Source organism: Drosophila arizonae, chromosome 4 (genome assembly GCF_054131065.1).
Source record: "Drosophila arizonae isolate 15081-1271.41 chromosome 4, UAZ_ARI_1.0, whole genome shotgun sequence".
NCBI classification, from domain to species: Eukaryota; Metazoa; Arthropoda; class Insecta; order Diptera; family Drosophilidae; genus Drosophila; species Drosophila arizonae.
The window spans coordinates 20,150,154-20,172,757 of NC_142924.1; the positions used below are offsets into that span (position 1 = coordinate 20,150,154).

Consider the following 22,604-nt stretch of genomic DNA (forward strand, 5'->3'; position numbering starts at 1 on the left):
TACAACTAACAGCACATTGTGAGTATAACAGAGTTGTTGCATTGCCACTGCGACAAGAAGAAGACAAATGTTAAGCATTCCTAAAAGAAGAAGCAGTGCTGTAGAGCATAACATTGCCAATCGCGAAGTAGAAAAAGACATACACAATTGAGAGTAATTGGAAAAAATTAAAAAATATAGAACTTAGTTTGTTAACAAAAAATACAGACCGGGATTGAGTAACCTATTTTTCTTTTGTGCGCGCGCGTGTGTGTGTGTGTGAGTGTGTGTGTGGATACTGAATAAATTGCACACACAGCAGTACTAACACACAGTAATACACCAGTTTTATTTAATTACAAGCCAAAAAGTAAATGCAGGTGTGTGTGAGTGAGTGCGCTCGATAATTGTTTATGGCAAGTGCAAGCTAAAGAAACAGCTGGCAATAAACTAGCCCCAGTTCACAAAGGTTCACGAAAAGCTATCTGTGGCTGTTAGTTATGCGAAAAAATTGATTTTCCACAACGATTGCAGTTGCAGAAGGCAGCACAAAAACCAGCTGAAAATAACCCCTCGCCCAACACCCCCAATTTGTGAGTGTGTGCGTGCCATTGTAAGTGTGTGCGAGTGACGTGAGTAAGGGCTGCAAGTGATAAAAGCAGAGAAAAAATAAAAATAAAATAAAAAAATCAAAGCGCGTCTTTGCCGGCGCATGCAATGAATATTGTCGGGGAATATGAATACAGCTCCAAGGATATGCTTGGCCACGGCGCCTTCGCCGTGGTCTACAAAGGACGTCACCGCAAGGTAAGAAATTGCCATGTAATGCAACTAATTAATTGTTTAACTGTAAGACCTAAGTGTGTGAATGTATTTGTGCTTTGTTATTGTTAATTTCAGTATATGGGCTTGGCTCGAGTTTCTAAAAATAACAACAACAATATTATTAACAATACGCCATTGTCAAAGCAAACAACGCAAACACCAAACGACCTGCCATGCGAAATTCGCATAAAACGCAATTAAGAAAAAGTGTGCCCACACCTACATACATATTGTACTTCTGCAGTACCTTCTGCTCCTGCTTTTTGTTACACTTGCCAAATGTCAAAGGCAGCCTAAAAAGTGACAGCGCGATTTCAGCTGACGCCGCGTGTCGCGCCCTCATCAGCGCGTGCCTCTTTGTGTGTAAACACTTGCAAACATACACACATACATCTATGTGCGTCTATTATTTTCCTGTTTTCAACTCCTTATGCTTCGCTCTCTATATAACTTTGTTATTGGCAATGTGTTTTTGTTTTCGCGTTGCTTTTACTCTTATCTCACTCAGTTTTTTCTTACAATAAATAATTTCAAGAGAATAAATTCTATGAAAACAGTTTGAAACACGTGCGTTGGTTTCTTTTTCTATTCTCTGTTTTCGATTTGCGACGCTTTTCGAGGCCTATGGACAAGCATATGTATGTACATATGTATGTATGTACATAGTACACAATATATGTATGCTTAACCGTGTGTATGTGTGCGTTTCTGCGTGTTGACTTTCGAGTGTTTTGAACTATTTCAGGGTCGTGTCAAACAATATTTCACATGTGCTTGAATTCGTTTATGTAGGCGGAATTTTAGGCGTTGGCGAAGCTCATCAAGTTTGATTTAAATAACTTTTACCGTTCAGCTTGATAGACGCTCTAGGGTTATTTATTACATTAATTTATTTTATTATTAACATTTTCCCAAGATACGTTTCTTTTGTTGGAATATATTTTTTTTACATATATCCTTAACTGCAGTGATGGATTTGTAAGTTAGTTTAAAATATGAATGTATTTATTTTAACAACATACAATTTAAGCTAACTGTTATAAATACATATGTAAACAATGGGCCTTACTAAATGCCTTATTGGATGAGGCCGAAAACAAAAAGGAAAAACGAAAACAGGTTCCCCCAATCCGTGCACATATATATGTACATAGTATGTATGTATGTATATAAGAAATCAAAAGTTTCAGTCAGCTCTTGTGAAAAAGACATTTATTCACTAATCAGTCGGAAGATAAAGTAGAAAATAAGAGAGATGGCTATACGAAGAGCAAGCGAGACAAAAGTCTATTGTACATAAGCAACAAATGGGTCGCACTCTATTGTTGTTGTTTGTTATTGTAGGTGCCGCTTGTGAACGCGTTGTAATTAATAGGCTACACGAACTTGAGTAATTATAAAATATAAAACAAATGAAATAACAAATACATATGACTGTTTCAGCTTTTTTTTTCTACCTCAACTGATAAGCGCTGGGAATTTCATATAGAGCTCTAGTTTTTGTGTTTTTTGCTTGGCCCAGTTTCATCTGTTTGTTATAAACAAATTGAATTTGCTCTCACACAAATCTGTCTGCCGCTCTTCGGGCCATTGGGTGTGTAAGCACCAAAAATCAGTTTGAGTAAACATATGTATATATGTATATATGTATGTGCGGCAGTATGGAGAGAGCGATACTGTGTATCTGATGGATACACAAAAAACAGCTGATGCAATCGCGGGCAGCTGTTGCCGTAAATGTTTTCATTTAAAGCTTTTTGTATACTATAGCATTATGTGTTTTGATTATTGCTTTGGAAGTTTTATAAGTTTTACTTTTACCTTGATATCAGTTGGTTATGTGGTTTTTAATTTTGCGTGTTTATTTTCCATTAACACTAACTGATATTTTCTTTGATTTGACTTAATTGTAAAAGTTAAATGTCTAAAGTATATAAAAATCAGTAATTATATGTGAATTTCTTTATACGCTCCTCTAAGATATCTTGTTATACATATATACATACCTACAATATATATTTATATATGTATATAGTGCCAACATCTCAGTTAATTTATTGCTGTCGCATTCTTGTTTTGCGCTCGAATTTTCGATTGCCTTTTTGCTTAGCTGAAGCGTAATACTCTTTAATCTATGACATTTCGTTCTTAATGCTGGCAGACAGATGCACGTGTAGTGCATGCTAGCTAGAGCGAGCTATAAATAGATGACCGCATGGAGCATAGGCAGGCAGACAGCAGACAACAAAAGATACAGAGCCTTCTATATATATGCCCATATGCTAAGGGCCAGATAGGGAACGAAATTGCAGCCGGCAGACATGTGCGACAGTCCTTGCAAGACTTGCGATCTAAAATAAACACATATCGTATACGTTTGGAACGGAGAACTGAATGAATACATTCATATCTAACAGATACGCACACACATGGCCAAATCATTAGCGGTTGACACGTGTTTCAATATTATTCTGGTTTTGTTTCTACTGCTAGCATTGCATAATTTATACATACACACACACTTACATACACCCCACGTTGAGAATCATGCAAAAATGTCATATTGTGATAAATGTACATAAACGGGGGCTGCTCGACAAGTAGGAGACATGTCAAATGTATTTACATATAGTTTACAGAATTTTTATAGAATAAAACAAATAGTTGATTCGTTCATGAAAAAATATATTTGGATAATATGTGCATAAACGAGGGTTGCGCGAGGGGTTTGAAATGAATTTACGTGTAGCTGAGAGTGTTCATATAGCTAAATACATAATCAATTGGTCAATTTAGCTACCGAAACAAAAGTCAATTTAAAAAATGCTTATAAATATACTATATGTTATCTATTTCTCATTACATGTTACATGTTAAGCTTTCGCTTAGCCCTCGCAATCGTTCTTTATGTTTTATAAAATATGGCAAGGTTTCGTAATACCCTTTCGCCCCCTCGGTTTCGTTTTTGTTTTCCTATCTGTCTGCCGCACGGCTGCACGCGTTTTAATTCTGTCTCCTGTTGTTGTTGTTTCTGTTTATACTGTGCTTATATTTACTTTTTATAATTGTGCAATTGCATTTGCATTTTGCATTTGATTTGGTCATACTTGTTGCTGTTGTTGTTGCTTTTTATTGCTGCATTATACAGCTGCTTTAAATGCGTCTCTAGAAATTGACAACTTTAATGTGCAATGAACAGCGTCTAATCGAAATAGAAGATTAAATTCAATTATACAATAATTACAAAAATAAACAGCATTATTAAAATGGCAGTAAGTCGAGATATTTTAAAATATTTATAGCATTTTAAAATGTGAAAAGGTAAAATTCGGTTTCCAAATGTTCAATGAAAATAAATATATGCATACTTATGCATAAACATAGATTCGCTAAGTAGATCTGAAGTCAATGCAAGGTAATTAGATTCCACGTAGTTGCGGAAGTTATTTAGAATGCCATCGACTTCAATGTTGTGCTTAATTCTTGACCCATATGGAGAAAATGAGTACAAAACATATGCTCGAAACTCGAGCCAAGCAATAAATGAATATCAAATGTTTTGCAAATGCTGTAGAAAAGTGAACGTGAAAGTTGATGACTCTTCAAAGCGGAAGCTGACACCGCACGACCTCTCCGTAATACTCCTCCCGAGCAGTGCTAAAAAAACACATTTCAATTGTACTAAATTAGTTTGCTCATATGACGAATGTTAATTGGGGTTCAATGTGCCGTGAGGCTTTGATAAGGCTACCAGGCCACATAAAAAATAATTGCGAAGAGCAAAAGAAATTTCAGCCAAAGTGCATTGGCCCCCAACTAAAAGAGGAAAACAAAATTTTGTCTTTGGACAGAAATGGCAAAACGAAAACAACAACAAATAATAATTGCGCAGAAAATGCGAAAAACAAAACAAAGCTGCTGCCACAAAGTATCTGACAGATATAAATACATGTACATACATGCACACACAGATAGAGATACAAATATAGAGACAGAGATACACTTGAGCCGTTGGTTGCTGCAGCAACTGGTTTGGCTCGGTGAAAATGCAGCTGGAAAAGCAAACCGAATCGCTTGGCGGAAAACTCTTTTGGCAAAACTACGTCGCAGGTCTCGAATTTCGCGCAGCGCGTGATTGACGGAATATAAGCAAAGATGTGAGCAATGCGGCAGTCGAATGTGCCTGACCATGAAATACCCTGTTTCAATTTTACCTGAATTGTTATGCTATTTTTATAAAAATATATTGAAAAAACATCAATTTGTAGCTACTATTTTATTGTGTGTACAATACTGATATACCTGTTTACTGGCCTTAAGACAGGGTATTTGCCAAAAGTCTACCGGGTATTGTTTCCTCCATAATATGCCTCATGAATGGCTAAACTGAATATATAGAACATCAGCGAACTGCGAATCGTTTGCCAAACCAGTTTGTCTGCGAATTCTGAACTGACTATTTATTATATATGCGTCTATATATACTTAGAAGTATGTGTACGTATGTGTGTGCGTATTCAATTCAAGACCAGACAAGTTATGCGCATATTCTAATAAGTCTGTCTGCGCATGGAAGCTGTTTAATCTCTGGAACATGACTGAAATTCGATCGATTCATTATTGATTGTAGCTTTCGTTTCAGAATGTTTGTTTTGATTATGTAACAAAAGCTAATGTAAGATAGAGAAATATGCAAATAATGCGAAATAAGAAAGCTATAAATAGAATAAACAGCTAAAGCTAATGTGATTAATTTTACAAAAGAGTCTAAATATTTAATGCTAATTATGCCCAATAATGGAATTTAAATCATATTATATATTGTTATTCAAATATCATTATATATGTACATATACAGTGTTGTTGCTAATTATAATTTTATTTATTATGGGTTTGTGCTTATTAATTTTGTTTGTGGTTTCATTTTATTGTTATCTGCTTTGTTCCTCGCTTCGTAACTCTGACCTATGACAGAGTGTGTAATCTATCGCAAGTAAACGCCATATCTCCCAGTGGACCCCACGACGCTCTGCTGGAGTACCGTTAAGTGAATGTTTTTGCTTGAGTTGAGATGCCGTGTGGCATCAAAAGCAATTTATTACTATCTTTCATATAATTATACTTTGAACAAACAAACAAACAGATGTGTGTGGGTTATCGGTCAAGTTGGAAGAATTTCTTGATTGTAAATATTTATAGAAGATGCAATTCTGTTAAATAAATGTCTCGCTTATCAGCTGGGAGTTGAGATGTTGCGAAGCGATAGATTCTATAGAAAGTTATAATATTAATGTCAAGTTTAACAGGACAAAGAGCGAAATAGAAGCATAGTAGACAATAGTAAAGATTTAAATAACGAAGCGTGAAATGAAAGACTGAAAAAGTTCTTAAACAAGAAAAGAACAGGAGCGCAAAGAACACACTTCCGTATTTGGTAACACTATGAAATTGATTTTGTGCAAGAGTCTAGCCACGTTGGACTAGCGTATCAACGATATGGAGAATTATCGCATCGCGTCATGCCAGTGTTTTATACAAGTGCGAAACGAAAGGTAGTTACACAAATTAACACTTTCCTTTGTTGATTGGGCGGGTGTGAGGCGTGGCAAGCCAACAGGTAAACACAGACAAAGAGTCATTGTCGTTTGTTAAGTGCCAGGTAAATAATAACAAGCTGGACGAGACAAAGGGAAAGGGGAGACATTACTCTTATCATTTAAGGTAAAGTAACGACTAGTCAATGGTAAAGCGCAGATATCCCACAAAGTCTGGCAGACAGACAGTCATGCGCTTAGACAGTCAACGCAATTGAATGCATTTATTTTGCGTATCTAATTGGACAGCGAGACACGAGGCAGATTTAATTTATTTATACTTATACCACATATACAAATATATATGTATATACAATGCGACAGGCCGATAAACTTTGCTGCGAATCAGTAAACAAGAGTTGGGCTATATCTAAAGATTTTTGAACCTGAATTCGGGTAAATTTAGATTGCAAGTAAAAGAAAACGTTCTTCGAGATCATGTTAAATTAATATAGTTCGGGTAACTATAGTCTGATTCATAGTAACTCAATTGTTGGAGGAAGTTATCTTTCATATTATAAGTTTATAGCTTAGGGCATATAGAATACTGATAAAAATATCTATTTATAAATATTTTGGTCATAAAAATATGTATTTAGTTAATAGTATTCAATTTACTTTAAGCTACAGAAAAACTTATTGCTAACATCTACGCCTCTCTATGCACTTCTCACAGTGCTGACAATTGAACAATGAATATTCTGTAAAGTAATTAATTTTAATAATTTGACCTCATTATTCAATCAAAGCTCTTAAAGAAATAACTTTTTTAGTATATACCTAAGCAATTCGCCTTTACTGTTAATTGGGAATTATAGAAAATTGTACAAAAATTGCATACCTAAAATAGAAATTGCGTGTTGTTTACACCATTTAAATCATCTATTGCAAGCTGATTTTGTTTATAACCAACAATCGTAAAAATCGCACCTGAAAGAGCGTCATATTTAACGGTCAGCGGTACTAGTTTAATGCCTATTTGGTACTGCCAATCAGATTAACGGCAGTTGACACGTGACTCAGTATGATGAAGCAGTGAACCCTGACTTTATTGTTAGCTTTCCCAAAGAGCATTACGTTTAAATCGTATAGAATATTACTTGGATATTGACAGGTCAGCATGTTTTTTATTAATTAAAATAAAAATAAGTTCAGTGACTTCAGTACGCTGCTAAGCAACTCTAATGAATGTTAATTCATACTTTGTTTTTTTTTTCTGTTTTCACCTTTCAGAAACACATGCCCGTGGCCATCAAATGTATTACCAAGAAGGGGCTCATAAAGACGCAGAATTTACTCGGCAAGGAGATTAAAATTCTAAAGGAACTAACTGAGCTGCATCATGAGAACGTTGTGGCTCTGTTGGATTGCAAGGAGTCGCAGGACTGCGTCAATCTGGTCATGGAGGTGAGTTGTTTTCTTTTTGCTATCTATTACCTGATTCAAAACAGCCTAATCAGCAGTTCTGTACGAATTCTGTTGTGTCATTGTTTATGCCTTAGTGTTTTTTGTTGTTGTTGTTGGACAACTGGGTATGATACTGCGCGACGGCCATCATTAATGATATGTGGCCTAATCGTATGACTCAATTCGTTCGCCATTCGTTGCAAAAAAAGTGCACGTAGGCAAGATTTGTCGTCATTGAGCAGCGTTCCACATCCCGCTTCACATGAGGGCCCTTTCAGCTGAAAACACTACGCATTTAATCGCGGAAGTTACAAAGTCTGTGTGAAAGCAAAATAAATATGCAGTAACTAAACGAAATTAACCATTTAAGCAGCTTCTACGACTACAGAATACCCTTTAATGAATGCCAGATTTATTATGCATATATTATCGTATGCATATATTAATGATAAAGACTTTCTACATTTATGATCTGAAATTAAGATGTCTTTACTTTTCATCATATACTACGGTTCGGTTAAATTCCTCTTAACAACACATTTAAGAAGTCTGCTTTGTTACACATATACCTCGTAGTTTATTTAATTTCTACATATACCTGAAATGAGTCTTTCCTTTGTATTCCGTATCATCCTATTCTTGCATATAGCTATTTCTAAATTTATAAAGCATAGTATACATAAATTATTGTACGTTTGCATTCTACGACAATTCTTAATTCCACTTATCCACTATTTATTCAATATATTCACTAATCTGTTTCCCTGAATCTACCTGTTTCGTATATGTAAACAAGTTTTTAGTTTTTCGCAAATTTTGCAATTAATGAAAATATTTCTCACCTAAAACTTTGAATGCTTTGTTTATTGATTTATTCGTATGACTAAATACTTCCTATATATTTATGTATATGCCTATTTATGCAACAGGTTCATATAGACTTTTAGCACGCACTGTTTAACGATTAAATATGAAATTAGGTCAGACTCCTGTGCGAGGCATTAGTTAAGGCCTTGTTGATAAGATTAGATGGCATTGTTGTGCGCACTTTTATTTACATAGATATCAAGATCATTTATGAAAGAGAAATGCGGATGTTTTCATTTTGTCTACAACTGTAGAACCCAAGTGCAGGCTCTTCAAATTTGCAAATGTACGGATTTATCTATAGATTTAATTATCTAATTTTAGTCAAGTGTAAAAACGAAAAATATGTAAGCATTCAATTAGTTCCGTTTGTTTTGGCTGACTTTGACCTCATTTCGATGTCTGCGCCGTGTTTACCCGATTTCTCTCTATTTTTCTACTGTGCGCTCTAATTTCTAGTGTAATCAGTTTATTTTCGTAGTACTTAATGAACCTGTTGAACGAATTTTGACTTATGACAATGCTTTACTGTAGTTGACTTATGAAATATGATTGAGAATCAATTTGCTTATACAGTTCGAAAAGCCTCTTATTATTTTGGTAGTGAAAATCTTGTGAATTGCGCGCAGTTCGATTGTAACTTATAATGATCTAAAAACGGAATGGTGAACATTAGTAAAAGGCCGATTAGGGGTTTATACTATTTACAACAATTAATTTTATTGTATAATTGGCAAAGTATCTATTATTAAGAGTAGGGAAGTTCTAATAGCTATAGCAATTTATTAGACACTATCGATATGATGTGTATTAATGTGCTTGAAACGTAACCACAGAATATATTTATAATTTTAGTTGTTTGCTACCCGAAACACACAAAAATGCAAGACAAACTACAAATTATACATGTCCATGAAATCAATATCTAGTCGACTAGGTGACTTATAACTAGAGGGGGAACTATTAACTAAAATTTCCGCTGCAATTCGGAAATTTGTATTGAATACAATGCAAACAGAGTTCAAGTCTCGTAACGTTGGCAAATGCTGCTGGCTGTATTGACAATGTGGTTTTTATCATTTTGGAATCATCGAAGGCAGCGAGCGAGTGTGGTGTGTGCGTGTGTTTGTGTGTGTATGTATATCTTAGGCTAGCTTATTTAGCGGTATTTCCTCAGTGGGATGCACCTGATCCTTTGGCTCCGGTTTGCTAGTGCGACAGCATTTCGTTTTAATGCCGCCCAGATCTTTGCGACAAATCAAGCCCACAATGATGCCCACAACGGCAACGACCATGATGCCTGCGAATTGTTGAACAAATCAATTAATTGTTTATCACAATATTTGTACATCGTTGCACTCACATATGAGCAGTATATTGATGGTCTCCTGCGAGATGGGCACTTGATATGGCTCCTCCTTGTCTGTGGGTTTATCGCTGCTGCTTTCAGTCATGACGCCCGCCTTCGCTACGCTGGCCGTCTCGTTGGCCACCCGGTTGCGATTGCGATTGGCTGCTGAAACAATATTTGCACAGTTACTTAAATGCCCATATATTTGCTTATATTCGAGTTTTTGTTTATTACCAGTGCGTGGCGGCGCTGGAGTCGTTGGCTTCGGAGTGCTGGGCGCCGCAGTCGTTCGGCTGAAGGGCGGATCTGATGAGGCTTGGATGAGGCTGTCGTTAAATGATGTTCCTAGGACCAGCTCGAAGCAGCTGACATCAAAATTCTTGAAGCTGATGTTGTCAATTGATTTGAGCAGATTGCACAGTTCCTCAATGTTGGGTTGATCCAGTTCTGGCAATTTCAGTTTAATTATATATTTAAGCGGCGTGAAAGCTCTCGTATTGATTTGCTGTCAAAAAATTAAAAAGAACAAGACAGCATCTATATAAGTGTGCTCTGCGCAAGTAAGTGCCAGAACGAGACAACTATGTAGGCACACTTGGTAGTGCTGCCAACTCGTCAGCGGACTGCTATCGTCTATCGATAGACATATGCGATAGTTTGGCGCGTAACTTACTCGTTTGAATTCATTGTTGTCCAAGCGCAGTGCATTCAGTCCACTCATATTCGTAAATATTTGTTCCGGAAGCTCCGTCCAGCTGCAGTTCGAGCAGCTAAACTCAATCAAACTGGGCTGATTCAAAAACGAACCATCTGTGCGCTGAATGATGCTATTATTGCTCAAATCCAGCAAGGCTAAATCAGTGGCGCTGGAAAACGTATCTGGATCGATTTTGGTCAACTGATTGTTGGCCAAGCGCAGGCGACGCAAACGTTCCATGCCAGTGAATGCCTGAAAAATATAAACATTAGCTAATAATTCATTTTATAGGAATGTGCTTGACTGACCTCCTTGTCAATGCGTCTGATCAAATTGTGATTTAAATTGATTTCGACCACTTTGGACAAATTGGCAAAGTCTTCGGCACGCAGCTCCGAAATGACATTGTGGCTCAAATCAATAATGGCTGCCGTTTTTGGCAAATCCAGTGGCACATGAGTCAAATGTGCATTCGTGCATTGCACATACTTGAAATCCTCCAAGCATAGGCAATGCCGTGGACAGCTTGGCTCCAGCACATGGCTGCTGCGTCGTGGAATGCCTGAAAGCAAAATCAATGTATTAGAATTAAGCAATTTTCAACTTCTTCTTCAACTTACTAAAAATGGGCCTAAATGTGGTTGTTGTTGTCGATGAGGCTATGCCCAATTGTCGATTTGCTGCAATCTCTGGATGTAGTTTATCCGACGACTCGCTGCTCTGCACCTCGTCAGCATAATCATCATCGTCATATTCGTAATAATTATTAACGCTATTGTTGTTGCTGCTGTCTTTTTGGCTTTTGTCCGCGGGTGCTGTTTGGCTTATGCTGCAAAAAAAAAGTAAACAAATGGAAAATTAGCAAAATTAGAAGTGAACGCAAACAAGTACACCCTATTTTGGCTATTAGCCGAGGTAAGCGGGCTTAATTAGCAATTGCTGGCCAAGTGGTTTTGGCCAAAATAAAGAAACTCAATTGACTGCGAATGTTTGCCAATTCGAGATAATGTACGATTACATCACGAACACGGACACACCCAACAATTTGTCCTGAAAACCGCTCTTGACCCATTTGCAAACATGCTATCAGTGATGCCCTGTAATGGCTGTGAAATGGGGTATACCACAAATTGTTGGCTATGAAATACCAATTCTAATTGGAATTTAAAGAGAAGCCATTCTCACTGAGAATTCTAGAATTTATTATTATTCAATGAGGCAATCATAATGAGGTTAATGATTTTCACTATCGTTAGCTGATTTTTGTACTCCCTGTGTTTATTTACAGGGCATTTTGAGTACAACGCCTTAAGAACACTTTGCTTTGCTCTTTTTACTGGTATATCTTTTAGTTTCGTGCCTTTTTGCTGTCTGTTCGCTCTTTATCATTATTCGCTTTTGTTTGCTGTGGCCGTGTTTGTTGGGCTTTTCGAGCCACATGAATGAAAACAAGCGGGAAACCTGTTTACGTCATGGTTACAGTGAAATCTTAGCCGGTTTTTCTACGTTCTCGCTTACTCTCTACCTCTCACTCTGTCTCTTCTGCTCACTCTCACTTTCGTTCTCTGTCTCTCTCTGTGATAACTTGTCGTGATTTGGTGACCAAATAACTTGGCGAATTCTGAAACCTTCATTAGGAGCGCGTCAGATTGTGCGGGAATTAAATAGCTTTCCTTTCAGTTTATGAGTAAAAAAAAAAAAAAACATTACGAGCTGACACACATTACATACATATGTACATATATAGAGATGTGTGCTTGTTTGTGTGTCAGCTCAAGTGCTTCTTATAATCACCCGTTTGCTACTTGCTACTATAAATTGCGTGACTGTTGGATTCTCGAGTATATATAAAATAGTATATATGAGAGCTTTGTCTGAGCCGCCTGCTAGGAATTAGCTTGTTAGCAAAATGAGTCGATGTTTATAGTTTTTGGAATGAGTTTAAGTATAGCTCTAGTAAGTGCTATAAATAACTGTGTTTTAGATTGTTTACTTTGCAGTTTATAGAAAAAATGAAGTATTATTCTTAGTTCGAAATTTGTCTACTATAAAATTGAACTTCAAATGGCTTATCCAACTTGGATCTGGCATACAGTTTAGCTTGACTAACTGCAATTGAAATAAAATGCCAACCTTGAGAAATGTGTTTACACACACATACACATTCACAAATTTTATAGTTTGCGAAATAAATCGATAGAGAAGCTCCTTTGGGTCTTTTGCTGGCTGTCTGTAAATAGAGCCACGCTTGAGTCATAAAACGGTTCGTTTTGTTTGCACTCAAAGCGCTTTGACTGTTTACCGCATTGAATAAACATATTTGATAAGTGAAAATTATCGGTGCAACTGTGGCTGGCCTTATCAATGGGTCGATTAGGGAATTCATACATAAGTATAATAACATTAATTGCGGGTGGGACTTGTGTCACTGTTACCGTGTTACCGTGCCAGCCATAAATAAAATGGTATTTAATACAACGAAAATTGAGTTCGATTAATGCCGGTTCAAGGTCCGTTTAACTGATGTGCTGTCGGAGGCTTTTATTTTTCAACAGGTTTACGTTTCACTTTATACGAATACATATCTGACCACAGGGAAGAACTTTGTACTTTAGCTTAGCGATCTGTAATTGGCTGTCACACCTCAACAATGCGAAAGGTGATCGATGTGTCACGGAAGATTTGATGAATGAATTGGACGAGCCCGAATATGCTATGGGAATTTTATTTTTAATAATAAAACTAAAGTGTTTGGCAGGGGCTAGAAGCAGATTACAGATTATATATTATTTATGTTTATTCATTTGTGTTTACCTTACGCTCAGCAAAAATATTAGAAATAATCCAAATTTGTAGTAAACGTGCATATTGTTGATTGTTTTCTCTTTTCTTTGAATGATAGTTGCTTAGAAATGTTTTATAATTTTATGTTGCTTAATGTTTTTATTCAGGGCATTAATTTCATGTCATTGTTGAATCACTTTTTTATGCTGTTGAATAAAGGTGAAGAAATTTGATTATATAATAATACAATTATACAGTTCAGTCGACGTTAAACCAACTGGATGGGATTTTGTTTCGTGTTTACTTTATTTTTAATATATATTTGCTGTATTTTGCACAGTTTGGTAATAATTCGCTCATTTCAACGGCAAGTGTTTCGTATATATTTATATACATTCATCTGAACAGCTCTCAGATTTCAAAGAATATGTAATTGTGAAGCCCACATGTTAGAATCACATTTTAAGCTTGAGAACTGTAGTTAGCACACTTGCATACAAATCAATTTCTGATTCATATACATATATATATATCACATTATACCAATGGACTCGTGCAATATTTGTTTCACTGTGAGATTTTCCGTTAGCTTTTCTAAAACACTGCGATATAAATTATATATACATTCCTAAACACAAATTGCCGCTATTTTATATGTATAATATATCTATCATTTATATGTATATGCCAAAATAAATTTGGCATTTGTCTCGTCGACCACAACGCGCCACAAACCGAACACGCTCGCTGCCAACTTGTGACTAAATGGATAAAAAAAGGTGAGCGCAAAGCAAAAAAAAATTTGCCCAATGCATCAGCTACGAGGGAAATTTTACTTTATGCTATGAGCAGGTGTTTGCCAGAGAGAGATAGAGAGTGCAGGGACTTTTTTTTTGCATTTGGTTTTGCTTATGAGCGAAATGAGCCTCTCACGTCTGCGCTGAACTGACGTTTCCATGGCAGCGCATTTTGCACGTCATCTCTCTCTTTCTCTCTCCCTCTCTCACTGTCATCTTCATTTCTTTTTGGTGCTCTCTGGCTCTGCTGGCGTGTTAGACATTTTACTTTTACTTGATTTGTTGTTGCTAGTAAAAGTTTGCTTTGCCTAATCGTTAGAATGTTTAATTGCTAATCTTATCAAATTGTGAGCAGCGCTTATTACGGATTCTGCTTTAATTAAAAAATAAGCGTCATTTGTTGTCAACTGATATGTATTTCGCTCTACATTTGTTATTGTCCATATAATATTTGTTATGACTCTTATATATTCCAGTTTCAATTGGCCCATTTATTTATTATAACACAAAGAACTGAAACACAGACACACAAGCACATTCAATTGTAGGCTTCTTATAAGTATGCCGCAATAGACACATTTTTGTAATATTTGTATGAATATTTCTTTATCACTAATGTGCTGCTCTTCCAGCTAGGCACTACTAAGTATTTGCTTTATGTGGAACTGATGTTGTGTTTATCGCCTCAGATTCGCTACAAAATGATTGACCTTTAGTCGTTGAGTTTTGTTGTTGTTTAATTCTACATAGTTGTTTTGTTAAAACGCACTCAATGTTTGAAGTCTACAAATTCCGCAAGCTCTCAACATTTGTTGTTGCTTAGCACATGCTTCGATTTCTTCAAGTCGAGCGCGAGTCATGCGAGTGGTGCGAACGTCCCTGACAAACTGAGCAGCGCGCGATTGCGGCGTCGATGACGGTGCTTTAAAGCTTCAGTTTGGAGAGCGCCGCACATAGTCGACTCTCTGTCACTTTATCTCTCTCTCTGTCCTCTCCCTCTCGCTCTTTCAGTTCTTCGGCAAAACTCTTTTTGGTTCTCCACATTTGATTTAATTTACTATGTAATGTATTATATTAGAATTAATAGTTATTGATACGCTGACTCATGCGCAGTTGCATCATTATTATTATAATTAATTATTATTATTATTATTATTTGTCATTTCTTATAGCTCTTACATTGATTATAGAAATTTTGTCCAAAGTACACATGAAATAGCGCTCTTCCCTCTGTACGCTTTACATGTCATTGACTTTTTATATCTCTCTTTATTCTGAGTGGTTTTTGTTTTGTAAATGTGCCTGCCCGGCAGCCCAAACTGAATCTTTTGTCATTTTTAATTGCATAATGTTGTTGTTGCTTTTATTATTATTATTAGAGCGCTTTGTTTGCTCATTACAGTGGAAGCGGGCCACACATTTCGTCAGTTTTATCAAACAACCATGAAAATTGTTGCTCGTGCTTATTATTCATAATATTTTCCAGCTGAAGTCTTTTTTCCTGCCAACGAAATTTCTTATGCTGTCTGAAGGTCAAATGAATCCTTTATCATCTCGGATAAAAAAATGGACGGTTGTTTCTTGTATGTGTTATATATTATATATGTAAATTAGCGAGGGCTGCTTACATAGTTTACATAAAACAAATGACTCGATTTTATTCTTGCTTCCTTTAACTTACAGTAAAGCTCTCATGTCTTTATATCGCTATTCTTATTGACTCTACACTAATATATTCAACTCTCAAGATGTCTCCAAAAAAGGAAATATGCTCTTCAGCTCTTTGCCTGGAAGCTTCCTTAAACAGCAGCTGCTCTTGTTATGTTAAAAAAAATAAGTGATTTTAGCAGCTGCAGATGCTCACAAGCTATGCCAGTATACCCCTTTAAGAAACGAGAGCAAGATGAAGGGGTTAATCAGCTTTTTTGATTTCTAAATTGTCGGAAATAATTTCACTTTGACCTTGAGTCAACATCAGAGTCGGCAAACCTATAAAGATGCTGTATGGGCACACACATTTGTTCCATAATTGTCTGACGGGCGAACAAAAGACCTCGTTGAGCCTGAGGAACCAGCTGGAAAGAGAATCCATGCATAATTCACAAACTACAATCGCATGTGTTTTCACTTGATTGAGCTTAATTCATTCGCATAGTATGCGATTTGCTTGTCGCAGTTTCTCGGGCTGAGAATTTAATTCACATAATTTTTGTTCTTTTCTTTTGATTTCCCTTTTTTTTTTTTTTGGTTTTTGTTTTATTCCTTTTAGAACTTTGCATTTAGATTATACATTCAGAATTTTTTATAGAGCGCACTACAAATAATTGGTTTGTTATAGTAAAACTATTACAAAGATATTACGCATTCGGTCAGCTTTTCCTGTTCAAATATCACGCGAAGATCGGATTCCGGGTCGTCTGTGTCGTTGTCAGCGTTGTCCGCATTCGAGAGTCCTTGTTGTCATCATCGGAGCTCAGCTTAAGCTGCAGTTGTTTGCTGTTGCTCCTGGGTTGTTGTTGACGCCGCCGAGCTGGCCTCGGGCGCCTTCTCATTGATGGCCAGCCAGGGGCAACGTTTCTGCAGCTCCATGCGGTACCTCGGGTGGCTGATGGCATAGACGAATGGGTCTATGCAGGCCACCAGCTTGCAGGTGCAGGCCGGTATCATAGTGGCTCCTGGTGTTAGCAAGCTTTTGTCCCCGAACGCGCCTATTAGGGACATCACGCCGTACGGCGTCCAGGACACGAAGAATAGGAAGCATATGGTAATGGCTGCCTTTGCAATGCGTATCTCAGCCGTATCCTTGCTCTTGTCCACGTTGGAGCGCAGCGACTCAACGTTCATCTTCTTGGCCTGGTCGCGCAACGCTTTCTCATGGCTGATCACATGCCCAACTATCTGGCTGTAGTAGTAGATTATCATCAGAGAGGGGCACACGAAGCTGAAGAAGAAAATGGTGCCCACAAATAGGCGCGTATCAAAGTTATCCGTTAGGTAATCGAAGGAACAGGACGTCAGATAGCCCTCCGGCACGAATCGATCCCAGAACTGGGTGAGCGGCATAACAACCCACGGAGTGCAATAGAGCCAGATGATTATGTTCATTATAATCGCCTTGGTGAACGTCATGTTGCGATTCATGGGCTTCGTGATGACATTGAAGCGATCGTAGCCAATAGCCGCATTGGTCATTCCGGCGCCAATGCCCGAGTAGGAGCCGATGGCCGCAAAGATCTGGCAGCCAGTGTTGCCCAGGGCGAAGCCTCGATGGAAACTGTTGTAGATGAAGATGGGTGCTTTCAGGCACATTATGAGGTCAAGCACGGCCAGATTCAACACAAACATGTTGGAGGGCGTGCGCAACGACTTCGATGTCGAAAAGATCCAGATGACCATGCCATTGCCCACGGTCGAGGCGCAAAACAGAAATATGTAGAAGACGCCGAGCATGTAGTGCATTGAGGCCGGCGGCTCTAGCTGGGTGAGCCAATGCTCCGGTATATACTGTATCTGATCCGGCGGCACATTCCAGCCCAAGAACTGCAGCTCACCGTTGCCCGAGATCCGTGCCTCCGGCCTTAGAACAGGACTCACGCTGGCGTTGCACAGCGGCGGCCCCACAGCGTCCACCATGGCGCGTTTACGAGCTGCGATTCAAATTTGTGGCTTGTGGTCTGTGCGTGCCACAGCGGCTTTTATACCTTTGACAGACCTTTGGCTAATTGAATTTGGTCGTGGGCTCGCGTGCTGCCAAATACCTTTTTTTGCCAATTGTGCACTTACCACAAATGCCCAGCAACAAGCTGGCTTACATTCTGGCTTTGCAGGCCAATGTCTAGCTTGTATGATGGCTGGCTCTGATACTTTACTTTAGAGAATTCACAATAATGTTTGTTTATTAATTATTTAAATATGATAAATAATATTTATGTATTCTTAAATTTTTTATATATTTTTAAAGTCATCTCCGATTCTCCCTCGCTAATATCCTCCTTTGATTCTCTTTTCCAGTATTGCAATGGCGGCGATTTGGCGGATTATCTGAGTGTTAAGGGCACTTTGAGCGAGGATACTGTCAGGCTGTTTCTCATACAACTAGGTAAGTAACTTTATATATATATACATATATATATTTTTACATGATTGCTGACATTATTTATTGTTCATACCCAGCTGGTGCCATGAAAGCACTTTATACCAAAGGAATTGTGCATCGTGATCTCAAACCACAAAACATTCTGTTATCGCACAACTATGGCAAGACCTTGCCAGCACCATCCAAAATTACATTGAAAATTGGTAAGCCATAGAGATTATTGAATGTTTTTATGAAAAAATTAAATTTAAAATAATGTAAGAGGAAAGTCTGGGAAAAGTTAAATAAAATAAGTATTTGCAATCAAATTATATTTAAGTTAAAGTAGTTTCTAAACTCAATTTGGGATAACAGTATTCTATATGAATTTTAAAAAATTCACAGTGTAGTTTATAAACAGCTCGAATTAAATTTTTATTAACATATACATACATATTCTTTTCATATGTTTAAAATTGAAATTTTCTATACTATTATACTTATTTTTATTTTTATTTTTATTATTATTATTATTATTTTTTTTTTTTTGCAAGAATTAAAAAATATTAAATAGTCATAAAATCATTTTATGATTTATTTTCTATATATATTATTATATTATTTCTTACTAACGATACATTATTTCTGAAAATTTTCCTACAGCTGATTTTGGCTTTGCGCGCTTCTTGAACGAGGGCGTCATGGCAGCCACGCTGTGCGGCTCACCCATGTACATGGTAAGCGTTCGACTTCAGCTAAATTCATTTTCATTACAATAATATTATAAATACATTTACTAGGCACCGGAAGTGATTATGTCATTGCAATACGATGCAAAGGCCGACCTCTGGTCGCTGGGCACTATTGTCTACCAGTGCCTGACAGGCAAGGCTCCATTCTATGCTCAAACCCCCAACGAGCTAAAGTTCTACTACGAGCAGAATGCGAATCTGGCACCCAAGTAAGTGAGATTTGATATCACAAGTTATTTACATCGAATCACAGAGCTTAGATAAATAATGAATTTGTTAATTAATTAATTGGCCCAATATATTATGGAAATTCACACATTATGAGTAATTAAGTGTAAATTAAGGAAATTAACGCCAATATGAATGCCTTTTTAGAATACCGCATGGTGTGTCCCCGGATCTACGTGATTTGCTGCTCTCTCTGCTGCGCCGTAATTCCAAGGATCGTATATCCTATGAGAGCTTCTTTGTGCATCCTTTCCTGCAGGGCAAGAAGCCACCCGTGTCACCAGGTATAGCCATTATATTTGAATAAATTGGCATCGAATGCTCATTAACTCTATGTTATGGAACAGTTGATATGCCACCGCTGTCCAGTGGCACCCCGCCCGTGAAGGCCAAGAGTCCGTTGCAGCAGCAGATGGAGCAGGAGCTGCAGCTGGTGAAACAGGCCGAGCAGCAGCAGAAGGAGCGCGAGGAGCAGGAGGCTGCTCTGGAAGAGGAGAATACCGGTAAGCTGAATGCAAAGTGTAAAATGCGTTGAGCGATATCATCCAATCTAAAAGTTTTACCTCTTGCAGTCTCTGTGGTAGCTAATCCTGCTATTTGCGCCACCATTACCAATGTGGGTGTGCTGTGCGACAGCGAGAATAACAGTGCTTCCTGTAGCTCTCATGAGGACTCGGATGACTTTGTGTTGGTGTCGAAAAATCTGCCCGAGGATCAGCGCCAGAGTCAGGGCCATGCAGCGGCCACTCAGCCACGACAGCAGCAGCAGCAGCAGCCTACACAAAATCAGTCCAGTCCGCCGCGTCCCAGCAGCTTGCCCATTTCGGAGCCGAAGCCTGTGCCGGCACCGGCGCGACGCCAGCTGCCTAATGCTGGCGGTGCTGCTGGCTCTCCGGGCAGGCAGGGCGGAATGCCGCTGACTGTGGCCACTTTGGCTGGCGGACATCAAATTCCTCGCTCTCAGCCAATTAGTGTCAAGCAGCCGCGTGCCGATCAGCGGAAGAGCAGTGTGAGCAGCGACATCAATTCGATTTCGCCGCCGGCGGTGCAATTCGCAATTGGCACACCGCCAACCAGGGTGCGCTCCGCGTCTGGTGGCTCTCTGTCAGAGACACCGCCAGCGCATGCACCGAGCACGTGGCAGGTGTCGCCCGGGCACTCTCAGTCGCCATTGCGTCGCAGCGGCAACAGTTCGCCGGTGCTTCCGTCCGCAGCTCTGACCAAGTTGCCAACGCTGTCCAGTCCCACATTGCTAGTTGCTCCAGGATCGCTGGGCTCGATTGGCTCTGCGGGCAGTGGTTCTGAGAACAACAATCAACATCATATGCTGGGACCGCGTGCCTTTACGCTGCCCGAATTGGGAGCCACTGGCGGTTTGCAGAGCCTGCTAGATACGGCCGGTGTCGGCGGGCCAGGCGCTGAGCCGCATGCATTCCAGGCACCCGAGCTCTCGGAGGAGACGCTGATGGATCGCGAGCACAACGAAACTCTCTCCAAGCTGAACTTTGTGGTTGCACTCACCGATTGCATCCAGGAGGTGGCCGATTCACGCTGTGCACCGCTCTCCACACTTATGGTTGGCGGCAGCCAAACGGCTACGGATCAGAAACAGATACCACCCCACGCCCCGGAGCACTGCAAGCGAGCAGAGCGTTTGGTGTTACTGGTGCGCGCCCTCCAGCTGCTATCGTCCGGCCTTAATTTAGCCTCGCAGCAGCTGCGCAATGGGCAGTTGAAGCCGTCAGCGAACGTAAAGAATGGTAAGTCAAGCAAATACAATTATGATTATTTATTATTTATTTTTAATTATTTATTAATTCACTATTTTCATATGCACTGCAGCGCTGCTCACTATGAACGCTAAATATCGCAGCATTTTGTTCGAGTCGAAGCGTCTCAATGGCAGCGGTCTCCTCCAAAAAGCAAATGCATTTAACATAACGGCGGATAAAATACTCTACGATTATGCGCTGGATATGGTGAGTTTATAGAGAACCATCCAATTAACCAGATGTGTGATCCTAACTGTCTTTCGTTGCCTTTGCAGTGCCAGGCGGCGGCCCTGGACGAGTTGTTGAAGAACACCAAGAACTGCTTTGAGCGCTACAACACGGCACACATATTGTTACACTCCTTGGTGCAAAAGTGCAATCATCCACAGGATAAAAAGCAATTGAATAAATGTGAGTGTTCTTAGAATATTATTTGCTTCATTGAATTCAATTTTTATTATTTTCAGATCGCGATGCCGTCGAGAAACGTTTGAGTATATTGCAACAGCATGGCTACATCTACGTCACCGATGAGAATACTTAGAGAGAGAAAAAGCGAAGAGCATTCATTCGTCGATAATTCCTTAAATTATTTAACCCATTTTCGTTGAGCGTACAACATGTGATTAAAGCAGAACTACGAGTACTCTATATATCCATAAATGCATACATAAATAGAAACAAACATAGCTAAAAGTAATTGAGATACCTTACACGTCATTTCAAGTGCAACAAGATATTAGCTAAAGACTTGAAAACCTTTTTAAATAGACAGGCTAACTGACAAATGTCCAATGTAAATAGTTTGAAATATGTACGTAGTTTTTGTTTAACTTTTTATTTGATATATATACATATAAACAATTTTTGTTAAAGGTTATAAATGCGCCTGCGCTCGACGCCCATTTAGTCTTTAAGTTAATCAATAATAAATAAACACACACATTATATATAGAAATATATGTACGTTTCGATTTATATATATATATATAAATGTATACACAAAAACACAAACACGACAACAAACGGATAATCAATTAATGTTTATGGGCAAAATGCAAGCCAAACTCAGTTTAATCTATGTTTCTAAGCTTCATAGGTGCAGGCAACTTGAAGTAGGTTTGTTCGCATAGTTCATATGTCTTCTTTATATCTTAAACATACAATTTTCTCATAACAATTTTCATCTATATATTCCTTTATAAGCTACGCGTATTTATGGCTGCACTACACAAACAATTATAAATGTGCTATGTTCATAGTTTTAGTTAGGATTTCCTCTAAAAAAAAAAAAAATTAAGTGAACAAACAAATAATTTTATGTATAAAATACTTTAAACAAACCTAAGTTTTTCTACAAAGCCCACAAATTAAATAAGATTTATGTACATGATATACAAACAAGCAAACACATATGAAAGTGTATAAAATGCAAATTCAAACTAATAAAAAATAACTCGAAATGTAAGAACAGCT

The 22,604-nt window shown here is 38.2% G+C and overlaps 3 protein-coding genes across 8 annotated transcripts; 1 reads left to right on the forward strand and 2 right to left on the reverse strand.

Moving 5' to 3' along the window:
* Positions 1–60: 60 nt before the first annotated feature.
* Atg1 (serine/threonine-protein kinase unc-51-like protein Atg1) lies at positions 61–22,599 on the forward strand. Its single transcript, XM_018007337.2, has 12 exons — positions 61–786; positions 7,632–7,805; positions 18,313–18,400; positions 18,475–18,600; positions 19,040–19,113; positions 19,177–19,337; positions 19,504–19,640; positions 19,704–19,859; positions 19,929–21,116; positions 21,199–21,335; positions 21,404–21,539; positions 21,596–22,599. Exons 1-12 carry the CDS (start codon positions 697–699, stop codon positions 21,670–21,672), a joined length of 2,544 nt encoding a protein of 847 aa, XP_017862826.1. The 5' UTR covers positions 61–696; the 3' UTR covers positions 21,673–22,599.
* Positions 9,367–15,208, reverse strand: LOC108613710 (uncharacterized). Of its 6 annotated transcripts, none has more exons than XM_018007348.2 (8): positions 15,071–15,208; positions 13,535–13,710; positions 11,341–11,549; positions 11,029–11,282; positions 10,697–10,972; positions 10,258–10,528; positions 10,036–10,185; positions 9,367–9,972 (listed from the first exon to the last, which is right to left on the reverse strand). In XM_018007348.2, exons 2-8 carry the CDS (start codon positions 13,585–13,587, stop codon positions 9,818–9,820), a joined length of 1,368 nt encoding a protein of 455 aa, XP_017862837.1. In that variant the 5' UTR covers positions 13,588–13,710; positions 15,071–15,208; the 3' UTR covers positions 9,367–9,817. The 6 variants fall into 6 exon arrangements, with proteins under 6 accessions (XP_017862837.1, XP_017862835.1, XP_017862836.1 ...); XM_018007346.2 differs by having other exon boundaries at positions 10,036–10,188; XM_018007347.2 differs by having other exon boundaries at positions 10,036–10,188; positions 15,012–15,199.
* On the reverse strand, positions 16,508–17,985 carry Rh4 (Rhodopsin 4). Its single transcript, XM_018007349.2, has one exon. The coding sequence runs from the start codon at positions 17,932–17,934 to the stop codon at positions 16,780–16,782; it is 1,155 nt and encodes a 384-aa protein (XP_017862838.1). The 5' UTR covers positions 17,935–17,985; the 3' UTR covers positions 16,508–16,779.
* Positions 22,600–22,604: the final 5 nt, after the last annotated feature.